The sequence below is a fragment of the Pavona decussata genome, unplaced genomic scaffold (genome assembly GCF_977016875.1).
Source record: "Pavona decussata unplaced genomic scaffold, jaPavDecu1.1 SCAFFOLD_64, whole genome shotgun sequence".
NCBI lineage: Eukaryota > Metazoa > Cnidaria > Anthozoa > Scleractinia > Agariciidae > Pavona > Pavona decussata.
In genome coordinates, this window is record NW_028145484.1 from 3,382,906 (window position 1) to 3,403,144 (window position 20,239).

The 20,239-nt window shown below is 40.5% G+C and overlaps 1 protein-coding gene across 1 annotated transcript in view; it reads right to left on the reverse strand.

Annotated features, from left to right (window-relative positions):
* LOC146478500 (uncharacterized) overlaps positions 1–20,239 on the reverse strand; it is a gene marked incomplete at its 5' end in the record, with an annotated part of 64,818 nt that overhangs the window by 36,386 nt on the left and 8,193 nt on the right. Inside the window, 19 exons of the mRNA XM_085111702.1 lie at positions 580–1,271; positions 1,990–2,160; positions 2,583–2,770; positions 3,074–3,159; positions 4,299–4,918; positions 5,637–5,807; positions 6,229–6,416; positions 6,718–6,803; positions 7,897–8,642; positions 9,361–9,531; positions 9,953–10,140; positions 10,444–10,529; positions 11,669–12,135; positions 12,849–13,019; positions 13,753–13,940; positions 14,145–14,230; positions 14,934–15,043; positions 15,303–15,467; positions 17,007–17,498. Coding sequence (XP_084967828.1) covers positions 580–1,271; positions 1,990–2,160; positions 2,583–2,770; positions 3,074–3,159; positions 4,299–4,918; positions 5,637–5,807; positions 6,229–6,416; positions 6,718–6,803; positions 7,897–8,642; positions 9,361–9,531; positions 9,953–10,140; positions 10,444–10,529; positions 11,669–12,135; positions 12,849–13,019; positions 13,753–13,940; positions 14,145–14,230; positions 14,934–15,043; positions 15,303–15,467; positions 17,007–17,498 — 5,072 coding nt within the window. The remainder of the gene's footprint in view (positions 1–579; positions 1,272–1,989; positions 2,161–2,582; positions 2,771–3,073; positions 3,160–4,298; positions 4,919–5,636; positions 5,808–6,228; positions 6,417–6,717; positions 6,804–7,896; positions 8,643–9,360; positions 9,532–9,952; positions 10,141–10,443; positions 10,530–11,668; positions 12,136–12,848; positions 13,020–13,752; positions 13,941–14,144; positions 14,231–14,933; positions 15,044–15,302; positions 15,468–17,006; positions 17,499–20,239) is intronic.

Below are 20,239 nucleotides of genomic sequence, written 5' to 3' on the forward strand. Positions count from 1 at the left end.
ATTGTTTCTTAACAAAGGCCTTTTCTTGGAATAACAAGAGACTACTGTTCAAAACCAATACTTAGGATACATGTTAACTTAGTAAATCTTCGTGAACAGGTCCTGGAGATAGATTCATGAAACTCTCCTTAGTTAGATATATACTAAGTATTGTTTCCTGACAGAAGTGTAGTGTTGGAATAACAATGGCATATTGTTAAGAAACAATATTTACGATACATTTTAAGTTAGGAGGGCTTCATGAATGTGGCCCCAGGAGCCATGAACTTCTAATTGGGACCATCAAAGTTGATGCCAAAATATGTCCTTTCGAGAAGTTTCAAAACACTGGCCAAAACATACCATTTCAACGTGTAATTTAACATTTTACAGGTTCAATCACTGATTAGTTGCACACGAAAGTTAAATTTAAGTTCAAATATGTGTCTAACCGGATTTCAACTTCACCAGTAAGGTTTGAAATTGTTGTGATTAACGTGCAGTTTGGAAAGTGAGCACAATGTTACGCCGTTCTTTTGTGAATCCGAGTCACGTTTACTATCATAAGCGCACTTAAGAAAATGAACAATAAGGACAAACCTCTGTAATAGTGAAATTTGAAAAAGTAAAAGTAAAAGCATTATCGGTGTCCTCTTGTGATGGAACGCGACGAACAATGCCACAGGGCGGTGGTGGGGCTGTTGCTGACGGAGCTGGTGTGCTTGACGGAGCTAGTGTGCCTGACGGAGCTGGTGTGCCTGGTGGAGCTAGTGTGCCTGACGGGGCTAGTGTGCCTGACGGAGCTGGTGTGCCTGGTGGAGCTGGTGTGCCTGACGGAGCTGGTGTGCCTAACGGAGCTAGTGTGCCTGGTGGAGCAGGAGTGCTTGATGGAGCTGGTGTGCCTGGTGGAGCAGGTGTGCCTGATGGAGCTGGTGTGCCTGACGGAACTGGTGTGCCTGACAGAGCTGGTGTGCCTGACGGAGCTGGTGTGCCTGGTGGAGCAGGTGTGCTTGATGGAGCTGGTATGCGTAGTGTGCCTGGTGGAGCTGGTGTGCCTGACGGAGCTAGTGTGCCTGACGGAGCTGGTGTGCCTGGTGGAGCAGGTGTGCCTGACGGAGCTGGTGTGCCTGGTGCAGCTGGTGTGCCGGACGGAGCTGGTGTGCCTGGTGGAGCTGTTGTGTTTAGTGGAGCTGGTGTGCCTGATGGTGCTGGTGTTCCTGGGGGGGCAGGTGTGCTTGATGGAGTTGGTGTCCCTGACGGAGCTGGTGTGCCTGGTGGAGTTGTTGTTGGAACTGTTGTTTTTGATTACAAGTATTAAAGAGGTATAAAAGAATGAATTTAAAAGAACTCAATCTATCACCACGACATTTATCACTAAGTGACAATATCCCCAATAATATCCCTAAGAATGCAATTAGAAAGTATAACCTGTTTAATTGTGGAAAGTAACGATGAGAGAAATCGGGAGATCTCTCTACTAAGTAAGAACGAATAAATGGACAGACGGAGAAATGGACGATGGATGCCGGAATGGATGGATGATGGATGGAAGACTGACTAGTTGGATGGAAGAACAGACGGAAGCGAAATACCTAAAAATCAAAACAAAACAAACGAACACTCTGCTAAAGGAGGTACTCGGTTTTCTTTCGCTCAAAAAATTGTTAACTGCTTGAGATTGACGTGATACCTAAAATTATCTCAAAAAGCCGAGAGCAAGATAGATGATCCTTAGTACTTGATGACTCGTGATCTTCGTAGAAACTAAATCTACTGCCTTTTTTGATATTAAAATCGCCATGAAGGAAAACGACAGTGAAACTATTAACATCTTCATAACTTTCTTCGATGCTCTTGTGTAGGCGTCAGACGTTCGCCGATACTCGTTGTCTATAGATTAGAAGGTAGAGTTTCTGCGTTTTTTTGGCCGGTCTACTGGCAAGTGAGTTGAAGATGGCATTCAGGAGTGAAACGGATGTTAAATGAAACAGGAATTGCTAAACGGTTTACCTGGGCAGGGGTCTGGGTTACATGGTCGTGTCTCGTTCGTAGGTCCCACACAGTCTGAACCATTGTTGATTGGAGGAGGGTTAGTGCAGTTGCGGTATCGTACCTGGGTACCATTCCCACAAGTGGAACTACACGGTCCATAGGAACCCCAGTTTGAAAATCCGCCATCGACTATGAAAAGCAAAAGGAAAAATTACAGATTGATTTGCAATGCTATCAAAATGTATTTGCTCTTCAATTTTTTTTTTTACAAAGATGACTAATGAAATCAATATTCACGCCGTTTTTCCTGTTTCTTTAATATTTCGCTGCAGTGTTTGTGGGAATTAGTTCTCTAGAGTGGGAGCCATTGTACTTTCATTTAAGTTGCATGGATAATAAATAAAATTGTTCGTTATTAGTTAACGTCTAAGGGCAAGGATAATAAGAACGCCTTTTACATGAACTCATTTCAAACCGTCTGAGTACAACGATATACCGTAATTATTCTATGACGTTCATGCAACAGCTAAATTAATTAATTCATTCATTAATTAACAAATAAATAATAAATTTCCTTTAATCACGTTGACTCAAAATAATTCACTGCTTACCAGCCAACTGCACTCCAAACGTATCACTGATGTTTTGCACGAAAGATGGCACAACGTTTGTTAACACAGTTCTGTTCAGTGTAACAGAAGTGTTTCCATCGGCTGGCAAGCGAACGTAGAACTTAATTTGCAGCGGACTGCTCACCAATGGAAATCCCGGAAGAAGATATACCCGAGTTTGATTTGACCTAAACAAGGAAGATTAGAAGGACAAAATATTATTTAGGCTATGTGGTAAGTCGGTGTAGTTCTAATAAATCAACAACTTCAACTACAATTTTATTGTAGTTTTTGGTAAATTTTACGTAAAATTTTCGCTATCCCAAAAAGCGAAAAGTGCATAATTCAGGCATGCAGCAAGGGAAGAAAGTCAAGATGTCAAGTATATGTGTGTAGTTTAAAAGTGTTACAAAGACAGATCATTTTTAAGGTAAACCAAAGTCCTCAAAAACACCCTACCGTTAACCTAAAAGATGAATATTTTAACTTACCCGTCATCACATAATCCAGATGAGCGGCAGAAAGCGTTGACGAACTCAATCAGTACTCTCTTAAACTCTTCTTCTCGTGCACACCACTGAAAGATTTAATTGATTTTTTCGTTTTTAGTTTTTAAGCATTTCAGTCATTTATTTCTGTACAGTGAACATAGACTAAAACGTCTTCAAAACGGTTGTTTAGTAAGGCGCTAACAGTTTGTCTTATCGTTCTACAAATTCCCTCGTGCACTGAAAACGTTTGTGAGGCGTCGCAGGACCATTAAAAGATGACGCCTTCTTTTAAACTATACCCTAAGTCACTGTCGACAGTTGCACTCCTCAGAGGTCAGGGTGCCAAATGGATGGAGGGAGTTCAAGGAACCCGAAATGTTTCGCCATAGCGCCCAAAATGCGAATCCTTTCTACTCGGATCCCGAACAAAATTGCTCATTCAGGTACGAAGGATTTTCTCCACTACTTTATTGGTTCACTCGGCTGAAACGAGTTTACTAAGGATAGGGAACACCAAAACAAGACCCTATGAAAATCCTTGGGAATGCAACAAACGACTGCAAAAATCTCCTACTGATCTTAAGATTCTTCATGGCACCAGGGGCTAGATTCACAAAGACCTTCTAACTTAACATGTATCTTAGATATTGTTTCTTAACAAAGGCCTTTTCTTGGAATAACAAGAGACTACTGTTCAAAACCAATACTTAGGATACATGTTAACTTAGTAAATCTTCGTGAACAGGTCCTGGAGATAGATTCATGAAACTCTCCTTAGTTAGATATATACTAAGTATTGTTTCCTGACAGAAGTGTAGTGTTGGAATAACAATGGCATATTGTTAAGAAACAATATTTACGATACATTTTAAGTTAGGAGGGCTTCATGAATGTGGCCCCAGGAGCCATGAACTTCTAATTGGGACCATCAAAGTTGATGCCAAAATATGTCCTTTCGAGAAGTTTCAAAACACTGGCCAAAACATACCATTTCAACGTGTAATTTAACATTTTACAGGTTCAATCACTGATTAGTTGCACACGAAAGTTAAATTTAAGTTCAAATATGTGTCTAACCGGATTTCAACTTCACCAGTAAGGTTTGAAATTGTTGTGATTAACGTGCAGTTTGGAAAATGAGCACAATGTTACGCCGTTCTTTTGTGAATCCGAGTCACGTTTACCATCATAAGCGCACTTAAGAAAATGAACAATAAGGACAAACCTCTGTAATAGTGAAATTTGAAAAAGTAAAAGTAAAAGCATTATCGGTGTCCTCTTGTGATGGAACGCGACGAACAATGCCACAAGGCGGTGGTGGGGCTGTTGCTGACGGAGCTGGTGTGCTTGACGGAGCTAGTGTGCCTGACGGAGCTGGTGTGCCTGGTGGAGCTACTGTGCCTGACGGGGCTAGTGTGCCTGACGGAGCTGGTGTGCCTGGTGGAGCTGGTGTGCCTGATGGATCTGGTGTGCCTGACGGAGCTGGTGTGCCTGGTGGAGCAGGAGTGCTTGATGGAGCTGGTGTGCCTGGTGGAGCAGGTGTGCTTGATGGAGCTGGTGTACCTGATGGAGCTGGTGTGCCTGAAGGAACTGGTGTGCCTGACGTAGCTGGTTTGCCTGGTGGAGCAGGTGTGCTTGATGGAACCGGTGTGCGTGACGGAGCTAATGTGCCTGGTGGACTTGGTGTGCCTGACGGAGCTGGTGTGCCTGGTGGAGCAGGTGTGCTTGATGGAGCTGGTGTGCGTGGTGTGCCTGGTGGAGCTGGTGTGCCTGACGGAGCTGGTGTGCCTGGTGGAGCTGGTGTGCCTGACGCAGCTGGTGTGCCTGGTGGAGCTGTTGTTGGAACTGTTGTTTTTGATTAGAAGTATTAAAGAGGTATAAAAGAATGAATTTAAAAAAACTCAATCTATTACCACGACATTTATCACTAAGTGACAATATCCTCAATAATATCCCTAAGAATGCAATTACAATGTATAACCTGTTTAATTGTGGAAAGTAACGATGAGAGAAATCGGGAGATCTCTCTACTAAGTAAGAACAAATGAATGGACAGACGGAGAAATGGACGATGGATGCCGGAATGGATGGATGATGGATGGAAGACTGACTAGTTGGGTGGAAGAACAGACGGAAGCGAAATACCTAAAAAACAAAACAAAACAAACGAACACTCTGCTAAAGGAGGTACTCGGTTTTCTTCCGCTCAAAAAAATGTTAACTGCTTGAGATTGACGTGATACCTAAAATTATCTCAAAAAACCGAGAGCAAGATAGATGATCCTCAGTAATTGATGACTCGTGATCTTCGTAGAAAATAAATCTACTGCCATTTTTAATATTAAAATCGCCATGAAGGAAAACGACAGTGAAACTATTAAAATCTATATAACTTTCTTCGATGCTCTTGTGTAGGCGTCAGACGTTCGCCGATACTCGTTGTCTATAGATTAGAAGGTAGAGTTTCTGTGCTTTTTTGGCCGGTCTACTGGAAAGTGAGTTGAAGATGGCAATTAAGAGGGAAACCGATGTTAAATGAAACAGGAATTGCTAAACGCTTTACCTGGGCAGGGGTCTGGGTTACATGGCCGTGTCTCGTTTCTAGGTCCCACGCAGTCTGAACCATTGTTGATCGGAGGAGGACTGGTGCAGTTGCGGTATCGTACCTGGGTACCATTTCCACAAGTGGAACTACACGGTCCATAGGAACCCCAGTTTGAAAAGCCGCCATCGACTATGAAAAGCAAAAGGAAAAATTACAGATTGATTTGCAATGCTATCAAAATGTATTTGCTCTTCAATTTTTTTTTTACAAAGATGACTAATGAAATCAATATTCACGCCATTTTTCCTGTTTCTTTAATATTTCGCCTCAGTGTTTGTGGGAGTTAGTTCTCCAGAGTGGGAGCCATTGTACTTTCATTTAAGATGCATGGATAATAAATAAAATTGTTCGTTATTAGTTAACGTCTAAGGGCAAGGATAATAAGAACGCCTTTTACATGAACTCATTTCAAACCGTCTGAGTACAACGATATACCGTAATTATTCTATGACGTTCATGCAACAGCTAAATTAATTAATTCATTCATTAATTAACAAATAAATAACAAATTTCCTTTAATCACGTTGACTCAAAAAAATTCACTGCTTACCAGCCAACTGCACTCCAAACGTATCACTGATGTTTTGCACGAAAGATGGCACAACGTTTGTTAACACAGTTCTGTTAAGTGTAACAGAAGTGTTTCCATCGGCTGGCAAGCGAACGTAGAACTTAATTTGCAGCGAACTGTTCACCAATGGAAATCCCGGAAGAAGATATACCCGAGTTTGATTTGACCTAAACAAGGAAGAGTAGAGGGACAAAATATTATTTAAGCTATGTGGTAAGTCGGTATAGTTCTAATAAATCAACAACTTCAACTACAACTTTATTGTAGTTTTTGGTAAATTTTACGTAACATTTTCGCTATCCGAAAAAGCGAAAAGTGCATAATCCAGGCGTGCAGCAAGGGAAGAAAGTCAAGATGTCAAGTATATCTGTGTAGTTTAAAAGTGTTACAAAGACATCATTTTTAAGGTAAACCAAAGTCCTCAAAAACACCCTACCGTTAACCTAAAAGATGAATATTTTAACTTACCCGTCATCACATAATCCAGATGAGCGGCAGAAAGCGTTGACGAACTCAATCAGTACTCTCTTAAACTCTTCTTCTCGTGCACACCACTGAAAGATTTAATTGATTGTTTCGTTTTCAGTTTTTAAGCATTTCAGTCATTTATTTCTGTACAGTGAACATAGACTAAAACGTCTTGAAAACGGTTGTTTAGTAAGGTGCTAACAGTTTGTCTTATCGTTCTACAAATTTCCTCGTGCACTGAAAACGTTTGTGAGGCGTCGCAGGACCATTAAAAGATGACGCCTTCTTTTAAACTATACCCTAAGTCACTGTCGACAGTTGCACTCCTCAGAGGTCAGGGTGCCAAACGGATGGAGGGAGTTCCAGGAACCCGAAATGTTTCGCCATAGCGCCCAAAATGCGAATCCTTTCTACTCGGATCCCGAACAAAATTGCTCATTCAGGTACGAAGGATTTTCTCCACCTCTTAATTGGTTCACTCGGCTGAAACGAGTTTACTGAGGATAGGGAACACCAAAACAAGACCCTATGAAAATCCTTGGGAATGCAACAAACGACTGCAAAAATCTCCTACTGATCTTAAGATTCTTCATGGCACCAGGGGCTAGATTCACAAAGACCTTCTAACTTAACATGTATCTTAGATATTGTTTCTTAACAAAGGCCTTTTCTTGGAATAACAAGAGACTACTGTTCAAAACCAATACTTAGGATACATGTTAACTTAGCAAATCTCCGTGAACAGGTCCTGGAGATAGATTCATGAAACTCTCCTAAGTTAGATATATCCTAAGTATTGTTTCCTGACAGAAGTGTAGTGTTGGAATAACAATGGCATATTTTTAAGAAACAATATTTACGATGCATTTTAAGTTAGGAGGACTTCATGAATGTGGCCCCAGGAGCCATAAACTCCTAATTAAAACACTTGCCAAAACATACCATTTCAACGTGTAATTTAACATTGTACAGGTTCAATCACTGATTAGTTGCACACGAAATTTAAATTTAAGTTCAAATATGTGTCTAACCGGATTTCAACTTCACCAGTAAGGTTTGAAATTGTTGTGATTAACGTGTAGTTTGGAAAGTGAGCACAATGTTACGCCGTTCTTTTGTGAATCCGAGTCACGTTTACCATCATAAGCCCACTTAAGAAAATGAACAATAAGGACAAACCTCTGTAATAGTGAAATTTGAAAAAGTAAAAGTAAAAGCATTATCGGTGTCCTCTTGTGATGGAACGCGACGAACAATGCCACAGGGCGGTGGTGGGGCTGTTGCTGACGGAGCTGGTGTGCTTGACGGAGCTAGTGTGCCTGACGGAGCTGGTGTGCCTGGTGGAGCTAGTGTGCCTGACGGGGCTAGTGTGCCTGACGGAGCTGGTGTGCCTGGTGGAGCTGGTGTGCCTGACGGAGCTGGTGTGCCTGCTGGAGCAGGAAAGCTTGATGGAGCTGGCGTGCCTGGTGGAGAAGGTGTGCTTGATGGAGCTGGTGTGCCTGATGGAGCTAGTGTGCCTGACGGAACTGGTGTGCCTGAAGGAGCTGGTGTGCCTGGTGGAGCAGGTGTGCTTGATGGAGCTGGTGTGCGTGACGGAGCTAATGTGCCTAGTGGAGCTGGTGTGCCTGACGGAGCTGGTGTGCCTGGTGGAGCAGGTGTGCTTGATGGAACCGGTGTGCGTGACGGAGCTAATGTGCCTGGTGGAGCTATTGTGCCTGACGGAGCTGGTGTGCCTGGTGGAGCAAGTGTGCTTGATGGAGCTGGTGTGCGTGGTGTGCCTGGTGGAGCTGGTGTACCTGACGGAGCTGGTGTGCCTGACGGAGCAGGTGTGCCTGGTGGAGCAGGTGTGCCTGACGGAGCTGGTGTGCCTGGTGGAGCTGGTGTGCCGGACGGAGCTGGTGTGCCTGGTGGAGCTGTTGTTGGAACTGTTGTTTTTGATTAGAAGTATTAAAGAGGTATAAAAGAATGAATTTAAAAAAAACTCATTCTATCACCACGACATTTATCACTAAGTGACAATATGCTCAATAATATCCCTAAGAATGCAATTACAATGTATAACCTGTTTAATTGTGGAAAGTAACGATGAGAGAAATCGGGAGATCTCTCTACTAAGTAAGAACAAATGAATGGACAGACGGAGAAATGGACGATGGATGCCGGAATGGATGGATGATGGATGGAAGACTGACTAGTTGGATGGAAGAAAAGACGGAAGCGAAATACCTAAAAAACAAAACAAAACAAACGAACACTCTGCTAAAGGAGGTACTCGGTTTTCTTCCGCTCAAAAAATTGTTAACTGCTTGAGATTGACCTGATACCTCAAATTATCTCAAAAAGCCGAGAGCAAGATAGATGATCCTCAGTAGTTGATGACTCGTGATCTTCGTAGAAAATAAATCTACTACCATTTTTAATATTAAAATCGCCATGAAGGAAAACGAGAATGAAACTATTAACATCTTCATAACATTTTTTTCGATGCTCTTGTGCAGGCGTCAAACGTTTGCCGATACTCGTCTATAGATTAGAAGGTAGAGTTTCTGTGCTTTTTTGGCCGGTCTACTGGCAAGTGAGTTGAAAATGACATTCAGGAGGGAAACCGATGTTAAATGAAACAGGAATTGCTAAACGCTTTACCTGGGCAGGGGTCTGGGTTACATGGCCGTGTCTCGTTTCTAGGTCCCACGCAGTCTGAACCATTGTTGATCGGAGGAGGACTGGTGCAGTTCCGGTATCGTACCTGGGTACCATTTCCACATGTGGAACTACACGGTCCATAGGAACCCCAGTTTGAAAAGCCGCCATCGACTATGAAAAGCAAAAGGAAAAATTACAGATTGATTTGCAATGCTATCAAAATGTATTTGCTCTTCGATTTTTTTTTTACAAAGAAGACCAATGAAATCAATATTCACGCCGTTTTTCCTGTTACTTTAATATTTCGCTTCAGTGCTTGTAGGAGTTAGTTCTCCAGAGTGGCAGCCATTGTACTTTCATTTAAGATGCATGAATAATAAATAAAATTGTTCGTTATTATATCACGTCTAAGGGCAAGGATAATAAGAACGCTTTTTACATGAACTCATCTCAAACCGTCTGAGTACAACGATATACCGTAATTATTCTAGGATGTTCATGCAACAGCTAAATTAATTAATTTATTTATTAATTAACAAATAAATAATAATTTTTTTTTAATAACGTTGACACAAAATAATTCACTGCTTACCAGCCAACTGCACTCCAAACGTATCACTGATGTTTTGCACGAAAGATGGCACAACGTTTGTTAACACAGTTCTGTTCAGTGTAACAGAAGTGTTTCCATCGGCTGGCAAGCGAACGTAGAACTTAATTTTCAGCGGACTGTTCACCAATGGAAATCCCGGAAGAAGATATACCCGAGTTTGATTTGACCTAAACAAGGAAGATTAGAAGGACAAAATATTATTTACGCTATGTGGTAAGTCGGTGTAGTTCTAATAAATCAACAACTTCAACTACAACTTTATTGTATTTTTTGGTATATTTTACGTAACATTTTCGCTATCCGAAAAAGCGAAAAGTGCATAATCCAGGCGTGCAGCAAGAGAAGAAAGTCAAGATGTCAAGTATATGTGTGTAGTTTAAAAGTGTTACAAAGACAGATCATTTTTAAGGTAAACCAAAGTCCTCAAAAACATCCTACCGTTAACCTAAAAGATGAATATTTTAACTTACCCGTCATTACATAATTCAGATGAGCTGCAGAAAGCGTTGACGAACTCAATCAGTACTCTCTTAAACTCTTCTTCTCGTGCACACCACTGAAAGATTTAATTAATTTTTTCCTTTTCAGTTTTCAAGCATTTTAGTCATTTATTTCTGTACAGTGAACATAGACGAAACCTTCTTCGAAACGGTTGTTTAGTAAGGTGCTAACAGTTTGTCTTATCGTTCTACAAATTCCCTCGTGCACTGAAAACGTTTGTGAGGCGTCGCAGGACCATTAAAAGATGACGCCTTCTTTTAAACTATACCCTAAGTCACTGTCGACAGTTGCACTCCTCAGAGGTCAGGGTGCCAAACGGATGGAGGGAGTTCCAGGAACCCGAAATGTTTCGCCATAGCGCCCAAAATGCGAATCCTTTCTACTCGGATCCCGAACAAAATTGCTCATTCAGGTACGAAGGATTTTCTCCACCACTTTATTGGTTCACTCGGCTGAAACGAGTTTACTGAGGATAGTGAACACCAAAACAAGACCCTATGAAAATCCTTGGGAATGCAACAAACGACTGCAAAAATCTCCTACTGATCTTAAGATTCTTTATGGCACCAGGGGCTAGATTCACAAAGACCTTCTAACTTAACATGTATCTTAGATATTGTTTCTTAACAAAGGCCTTTTCTTGGAATAACAAGAGACTACTGTTCAAAACCAATACTTAGGATACATGTTAACTTAGTAAATCTTCGTGAACAGGTCCTGGAGATAGATTCATGAAACTCTGCTAAGTTAGATATATCCTAAGTATTGTTTCCTGACAGAAGTGTAGTGTTGGAATAACAATAGCATATTGTTAAGAAACAATATTTACGATACATTTTAAGTTAGGAGGGCTTCATGAATGTGGCCGCAGGAGCCATAAACTCCTAATTGGGACCATCAAAGTTGATGCCAAAATATGTCCTTTCAGAAAGTTTTAAAACACTTGCCAAAACACACCATTTTAAGGTGTAATTTAACATTTTCCAGGTTCAATCACTGACTAGTTGCACACGAAAGTTAAATTTGAGATCAAATATGTGTCTAACCGGATTTCAACTTCACCAGTAAGGTTTGGAATTGTTGTGATTAACGTGTAGTTTGGAAAGTGAGCACAATGTTACGCCGTTCTTTTGTGAATCTGAGTCACGTTTACCATCGTAAGTGCACTTAAGAAAATGAACAATAAGGACAAACCTCTGTAATAGTGAAATTTGAAAACGTAAGAGAAAAAGCATTATCGGTGTCCTCTTGTGATGGAACTCGACGAACAATGCCACAGGGCGGTGGTGGGGCTGTTGCCGACGGAGCTGGTGTGCTTGACGGAGCTAGTGTGCCTGACGGAGCTGGTGTGCCTGGCGGAGCTTGTGTTCCTGACGGAGTTGGTGTGCCTGATGGAACTGGTGTGCCTGACGGAGCTGGTGTGCCTGATGGAGCTGGTGTGCCTGACGGAGCTGGTGTGCCTGGTGGAGCAGGTGTGCCTGATGGAGCTGGTGTGCTTGATGGAGCTGGTGTGCCTGACGGAGCTGGTGTGCCTGGTGGAGCAGGTGTGCCTGATGGAGCAGGTGTGCTTGATGGAGCTGGTGTGCCTGACGGAGCTAATGTGCCTGATGGAGCTGGTGTGCCTGACGGAGCTGGTGTGCCTGGTGGAGCTGTTGTTGGAACTGTTGTTTTTGATTAGAAGTATTAAAGAAGTAGAAAAGAATGAATTTAAAAGAACTCAATCTATCACCACGACATTTATCACTAAGTGACAATATCCTCAATAATATCCCTAAGAATGCAATTAGAAAGTATAACCTGTTTAATTGTGGAAAGAAACGATCATAGAAATCGGAAGATCTCTCTACTAAGTAAGAACGAATGAATGGACAGACGGAGAAATGGACGATGGATGCCAGAATGTATGGATGGTGGATGGAAGACTGACTAGTTGGATGGAAGAACAGACGGAAACGAAATACCTAAAAAACAAAACAAACGAACACTCTGCTAAAGGAGGTACTCGGTTTTCTTCCGCTCAAAAAATTGTTAACTGCTTGAGATTGACGTGATACCTAAAGTTATCTCAAAAAGCCGAGAGCAAGATAGATGATCGTTAGTAGTTGATGACTCGTGATCTTCGTAGAAACTAAAACCACTGCCATTTTTGATATTAAAATCGCCATGAAGGAAAACGACAGTGAAGCTATTAACATCTTCATAACTTTCTTTGATGGTCTTGTGTAGGCGTCAGACGTTCGCCGATACACGTTGTCTATAGACTAGAAGGCAGAGTTTCTGTGTTTTTTTGGCCGGTCTACTGGCAAGTGATTTCAAGATGGCGTTCAGGAGTGAAACCGATGTTAAATGAAGCAGGAATTGCTAAACGGTTTACCTGGGCAGGGGTCTGGGTTACATGGTCGTGTCTCGTTCGTAGGTCCCACACAGTCTGAACCATTGTTGATTGGAGGAGGGTTAGTGCAGTTGCGGTATCGTACCTGGGTACCATTCCCACAAGTGGAACTACACGGTCCATAGGAACCCCAGTTTGAAAAGCCGCCATCGACTATGAATAAACAGAACGACGAAAAGGTTTAAAATGCTATCAAAATTTTTACAATAACTGTCCAAATTCCCGCGCGCTGATTGGCTCGTAGCTATTGTCTATAAGAGTACAGACAATAAAAATGACGTCAGATGTAACGCGCGCGCTTTCTCAACGAAAAAAATAGCCAATTCCGCTCGTACTTTTTCCATGTTATTGTAAAAAACAAATCGACGGCATTTTTCTATGGTCTATACTCTTATAGACCATAAAATGACGCCATAAAATGTCCAAAACTTGGCAGTGAAACCACTCGCCTGCGGCTCGTGGTTCCACTTGAGTTTTGAACATTTTTTGACGTCATTTTATGGTCTATAAGAGTATAGACCATAGGAAAGTGCCGTCGATTTGTTAAGTAATTGTTTTTGAAGACCTATACGTTAAGAAGACCTATACGTAATTAATATCCAAAGTCTTGATCCTGGTTTGTTTTTTTCTAGTTTCGCTCCAGACCAGTGTTTCGGAGAGTTACTTTCTCTAGAGTGGGACCTTTTTGGCCTAGAATTCGATAGAATAACAAGAACGTGTTTGGTATGAACTCATCTCAACCGTTTTAGTGAAAAGGTATAGCTTAATGATTCTGTGCTGTTCATGGAACAGATAAAATTAATAAATTAATGACCAAAGAAAAAGTAAACTTGATTTAATGACGATGACTCATTTAGTGAAACTATAAAAAATATTTACTGCTTACCAGCCAACTGCACTCCAAACGTATCACTGATACTTTGCACGAAAGATGGCACAACGTTTGTTAACACAGTTCTGTTTAGTATAATAGAAGTGTTTCCATCGGCTTGCGAGCGAACGTAGAACTTAATTTGCAGCGGACTGTTCACGAATGGAGATCCTGGAAGAAGATATACCCGAGTTCGATTTGTCCTAAAGAAGGAAGAGTAGAGGTGCAAAATATTATTTAGGCTATGTGGTAGGTCGGTGTAGTTCCAATATATAGACAACTTAAACTTTCAATTTTGTTATTTTTTCGTAAATTTTACGTAAAAGAGATCATTTGTAAGATAAACCAAAGTCCCCAAACTGACCTAACGCTACAATGTAGCCTAAAATATGAATATTGTAACTTACCCAGCATCACATAACCCACTTGAGTTGCAGAAAGCGTTGACGTCCTCAGTAACTACTTTCTTAAAGTCTCCTTCTCGTACACACCACTGAAAAATTTAATTTTTTTTTTCTTTTCAGTTTGTAAGCATTTCTGTCACATTTCTGTATAGTTAACATCAACAAAGATTTCTTCAGACTGGTTTCTTTGGCAAGCCGGCGGAGAGTTTGTCTTTTAGTCTTACCAATTCCCACGTGCATCGAAAACGTTTTTGAGGCGATGCAGAGCTCTAAAAGAAGATGCCTTCTTTTCATCTATCATCTTAAACACTCTCCACAGTTTTCATTCTCGAAGTTCAGGGTGCTCTGAAGCCCCAAAAATGGCTGGTTGTGAAGGGGCCAGATCCCAAGGCTTTTCTCCGCTAGGAGGTCCCACCAAAATGGCTATTCTGGCTGAATGGAGCCCTGGAGTAAAGCCACGAAGCCTAATAACACTGAACTTAGGATACTTTATGAAATCAAGCCCTGGAGCCCTAATCTTCTTTGCGACCCCTCAAGTTGTTGCAAAATATTTCCTTTTATTACGTTTTAGAGCACTTTATTATTTTAGAGGTTCAAACACTGACTGGTTGAAAACTGAAGATTGATTTAAGGTAAAATATGCGTCCAATTTTTACTTCACCACTAAGGTATGAAATTGTCGTGCGCAACATGCAGTTTGGAAAGTGAGGAAAATGTTACACCGTTTTTCGAAATCCAAGTCTCGTTACCATACCAAGTGCACTTGTAAGAAAATTAACAATAAGGACTTACCTCTGCAATGGTGAAATTTGAAAACGTAAGAGAAAAAGCATTATCGGTGTCCTCTTGTGATGGAACTCGACGAACAATGCCACAGGGCGGTGGTGGAGCTGTCGTTGGAACTATTGAGGATAAGTTGTTGCAACATGTCAATAATATAACACAGACCATTTACTTTTCGGTAAGACGCATGTATGCATCCTAGTCTGTCGTTCAGCTGAAGACACCCTTAAGGCTTTTCGAGCCCGAAAAGCAGGGCAATGCCGGGAGGTCATATAGCAAACACCTTTCGGATTTTAAGTAGCCAATTAGCTACGGTGCACAAAAAACACCGTGACTATCCACCGTTTTGGTATATACTGATATGCACAAGAGACGTACCTGAACATGGTCCCTCATAGCATTCTCGAGTTTCATTTCTAGGTCCCGAACACTCATTTCCTCCAAACTGAGGAGGAGTACAGTTTCGATAACGTATCTGAGTTCCATTTCCACAGGTTAGGCTGCATGGAGACCAAGCACCCCACGCTGTGAAGTTGCCATCAACTAGATATTGGCAAAAACAAAGACAAAAGTGAGTTTAAAGTCCGCATCCGAGAGAACCAGATTGCAGGACGATGAGACACAATATATTCATTTGAAACGATTCGTGACCACATACTTCGTCAAATGTCCGGTAGGGTTTGGGTTCCAGGCTTTGGACATGGAAAACAAAGCGACCATTTTACTAGTTGCGTGGCATGGTTAATACACCCCTTTATTATAGGCAGAATTGGTAGTAAAGGACATTGAATTTAAAAGGATTTGGCAAGTTCTTGAATGAACATAAAAAATCGTTTCCATTTTGTGAGTTCGAAAGATATCGGGCCTTAACTAATACCTGGGAATTAAAAAATTCCCAAATCTCCTTGGATTATTGAATAGTGTAGGTAAACCTGTTTGCCTGACAGATTTTCAGTGAAACCGCTGAGATTGTTCATTGAGTCATGCGGCCTGCCCTGTACCTCATTAACCGAATCAAAAAAAAAAAACGTTCAACACCAACGCACTGTATGTCAGTTTGTGAAATACTACAAACTAAACGCTATAACAGGCTCTCGTGTGAACAAAAATCGCTGTTAAGGCCAAGTAATACGGTCAACGATTGTTTGTCACATAAAAGAATACTAATTATGCCTGCCATTATGAAAGAAGTCTATTACATTTGCTGCGCGACAAGTTGTAAAAAAAAGCTTCCCGTATTACTTGACCTTAAAGCTTAAAAATTTCGACTCATATTGACAGTCAAAACCTTCTTCAAACAAAAAAAAAAATTATCGGAATTATCAATAGTATAAAGTTTCACCAGCGCCTTGCTATATATGCTTCTTCAAAAAAGTAAAGAGATTTTGAAATCGGTAGGCTGTAGTCATGAAGTATAAACCCAACAGCAGCACGAAAAAGCAGGGTTCAAGTACCTTAAACATTTTCAAAGAATATGCCACACTTTCTTCGTCTCTTCCCAAACTCATTAATAATTCATCAAGAGAAAATAAAGAAAATCACTACTGTGACCGCGGTTTGGATAGTGAGTGTTCCTAATTACCATAAAATTTTGCCAACTTTAGCCTTGAATTTCTCCAAGAATTATTGATCGTTTGAGAAGCCATATCAAACACTCGAAAGTGGGTTTCATCAGACATCCAAACACCTCGAAGTTGTTTAAAACAACTCGGCTGCACCTCGTTTTTTCAACGTACTTCTTAGTGTTTGGATATCTGATGAAACACTCTTCCTCGTGTTTGATTTATTACATCAAGTTTACAATTCCCTGCCTTATCGAGGTGTGTACGTGAATGGGACATTACATGTACCCCCAACCCCCCCTCACCTCTTTCTCTATCCAATGATTCATTAAAGCACCGCTGAAGCTTTAACTTTCCATTTATGCTTTTCCGCTGAAACAGTATGGAACGTCGTTCATTTCCAAAGAAAATTAGCGCCTTTTTGTGTTGGCATTGGTTTCCAGTTCAACGTGATTTTAAGGTAAATTTTTCGCTGCTATTTTGAAGAGGATTCTATCTCACAACAATTGTATCCACAAACCTGGCTGCGGGGGTGCAACTTCCCTTAAGAAGTCGTCAGCATTTCCTTCATTTCCTCTAGGATCATAACGAGCCACAACATAGTGTGCATTTCCTCCCGAGGCCACCCCTACACCAAGCCGAAACGAAATTCGCCACACCACCTGGGTAAAGTGAAGCCACTGCTTGGTTGGGTCGATTGGTACCCCATAACTAAAATTGTAGTTTGATATCTCGTTATACCAAGCTTCCACAATTGAACTGCAGCGAAAACATGACGATTGAGATGCATTGATGCATACGGGTCGGCTTGGAGAAAACGATTGAAATCCAAGATTTTCTCCAAGATTGTGGCTGCTGTCGTGTATGAAAGTTTGGTTCTGCAGAAGAAACTGAGACCAGTTTCGTGCGCCAGCGGCGACAGACTCACTCCAGGTCAAGGCTCTAACTCCATGCCGCAGTCGAAAGATGTTGTGTGAATCCAAACAATCTTGTTCAAAGAACGTCAGGCCTGCTGTTTAGGGAATTTCGCGAAAAAGACACAGCACATTACAACTGAATGCTGCAATTTTTGTCTGGCTCATGGCCATTATACCGCGAAGTCCTTTGTATTTTATGTTCAAGATCACATTCTCAAAGTACCAGTCACAGCTAAGACTTATAAACACAATAAAGACTTTATAAGACTTATAAACACGACGGAAAGGTACGTCGACGTAACGTCCACTAACCGCCGTAAATTCTATTACCAACACTGTACGAGGATTACATTTGGATTAATTCAAGAAGACTGATGTTCTTATGGTAAAACAGTAATCTCCTTTTCTATAACTATATTTTCAGTGAAATTCTTAATGTCTTCAATTTTCGACTTTTTGTTAAATTTTTCAGTCATTGAGTCTAGTTCCAAGTTTACGACGGGTGTAATTTTTTTTAGAACGTAAACACTCAAACATCGTTAAGTCGCTATCATTTTGCTGGCTGATTTTTTGGATGTCCTGATACATAACCAACAGATTTCTATTTGTTTGTTGTATTTAATAATATTTTCAATTTCAGCTAAAAACGTGGTACAAACTGCTTTACAAATAGCATATGAATTCTTGCAATAAATATTAGCCTTCTTACACCTGGCTATCCAAGTGGTTAAACATTTTTGCCTGCGCTAAGGCTACGAAAGACCATGTAATGTCTCTTGTAAACCAAAGCTTGGAAATTGCAATGTTTGTCACACTGCACGTTTTACAATACGAACATTAATATTCCTGACATTTTTAACTAAATGGAACTGAATATTGAACGCATCTATAAATCATAGCAGGCGCGAGTTCTGTCATTCGTTTAGTCTCCTGAAAAACCTAGTGGGCAAGTTTGTCGGATGCAGATGTAGCAGACTAAATAACTGAATCATTGTTTAAATTCAGACTAAACAAACTGTAAACTTTTTTTTTTTAAACTGTAGTTCTTCAATGTAGGTGGGACAAGACAAGTAAAAAGAAAAAAATGAACATTGTGATTAAACTTTTTAGGCAAGAAGGAGGTCGCCAAGACCCTTAATGCTATTACTTTAGAGATACGCCTAGCCAAACTCGGTTTCTTACTTCAATAAATTGGCCTGTGACATCTTAGTTATATTTGTGGTAGACAGATTACACACAAAGAAGAACCAAAATAACTTATATGAAATGTCTGGCCATGTTGTGTGCTTTTGTAGCGCGCATGATATAGCTTAAGTTCAACGACTTTGATTAGAAAACATCAGAATAATTCTGTTGAAGCAAATTCTAAAAGGTGATGTTTCACAGCACAGACAGACAGCTTCTGCTCAAAGGCCAGAAACACATTTACTGACTCATAAGGTCCTGAAAAATACTCGAAATGGCTCTGCATTAGTTCACGTTGTTTTAACATTGCAAAAATGCAGCAATATTGTCGACGAAAGCCAAATATATTAAAATAATAATCACCTTTGCACAAATAATCGTGGTTAAGTTATGCAATTAAATTTGCACCCGATGAAGTTGCAAGATAACAGTTGTTAACCTACAACTAAGGTGAAATCTCTGCGACCCTCACATGTACAGCAACCTGTCACATAGTGCATACTCAGTTGATCCGAAACGAAGTGTAGGCTAAAAGCGAAACAAAACCAGCTCCAATATTTAAGAGCTCAGTAAAACACTTACTAAGGAATCTTTTAATTCCGTCTTTATAAAGGCAATATAGCAGAAAACAAAACAGCCATTAATATGTAGAATTTTTGAAATAAATTTTTTGTAAGACAGTTGAACAAAGTACTTCGATATTTTCGTGGATAAGTTCAAAAAGTAAAATGCTTCATTCTCTGTCATCAAAATTCTCGAGGAAAGAGCCGAGTGCAGAATGTTATTTGAAGTTGTTAGTCATTTATCTCAGGAAAATAATAGACAGTAAACATTCATGATCCGATACATGGATTATATTGATCAAACGAAGCTTGCATCTTTCGGTAATTTTTTCTTTCTAATCTTAATGTGGGAGTACAAAATACAATTAGAATTTTCATGTATATGCTATCAATAAAAAAAACAGCTGAAACTAAGCGAGTGGCCGTCCATATTTCTTCCTGTTTGAGTGCGACCACTCAAGTTAGGGCCACTTTAATGCAATTAACGTTGACTCCGAGGATTAGAAATAGAAAGTATGACTTGAGATAACAAATTAGCAAGATGAGCAAGGAGTAATGTTCATCATGATCAAGAGCTGTCTCCGGAATCGATGACCTGCTGTTTACTGGTTAGTTGTTTTAACCATTGAGCCACTCCGAGACTCATGGCGACCACGGACATTTACTATGTTCATATATGACGAACGTACTGCGTACTTCTAAGATCACGAATGTCGAAAGCGTCCCGATATGGTGATAAATAAAGAAAGATTGCGAGAGGTTTATGTGTTGTAAAATAGAGATATAACGAGGACACTTTAAAGACGTAAAATGAAAAGTTCGATCAACTTAATTCGCCTATAAATAGCAACATAAAAAATTCAAAAAAACAAGGCCAAAACTGACAACATGTTTATGTTTAAACGAATTAAGTTTCCAATGATTATTGACGATCTTATTACATCATTAACTGAACTTCGTCCTGTTTTTAACACATATCTATCAAAACTGCAATAATCTCAAGAAACACACAAAAGCTACTTACCAACTTGAACAGAATTTCTGCAAGCCAACGAGAAAAAGAGTACGATCAAAGAAAATTTACTGGG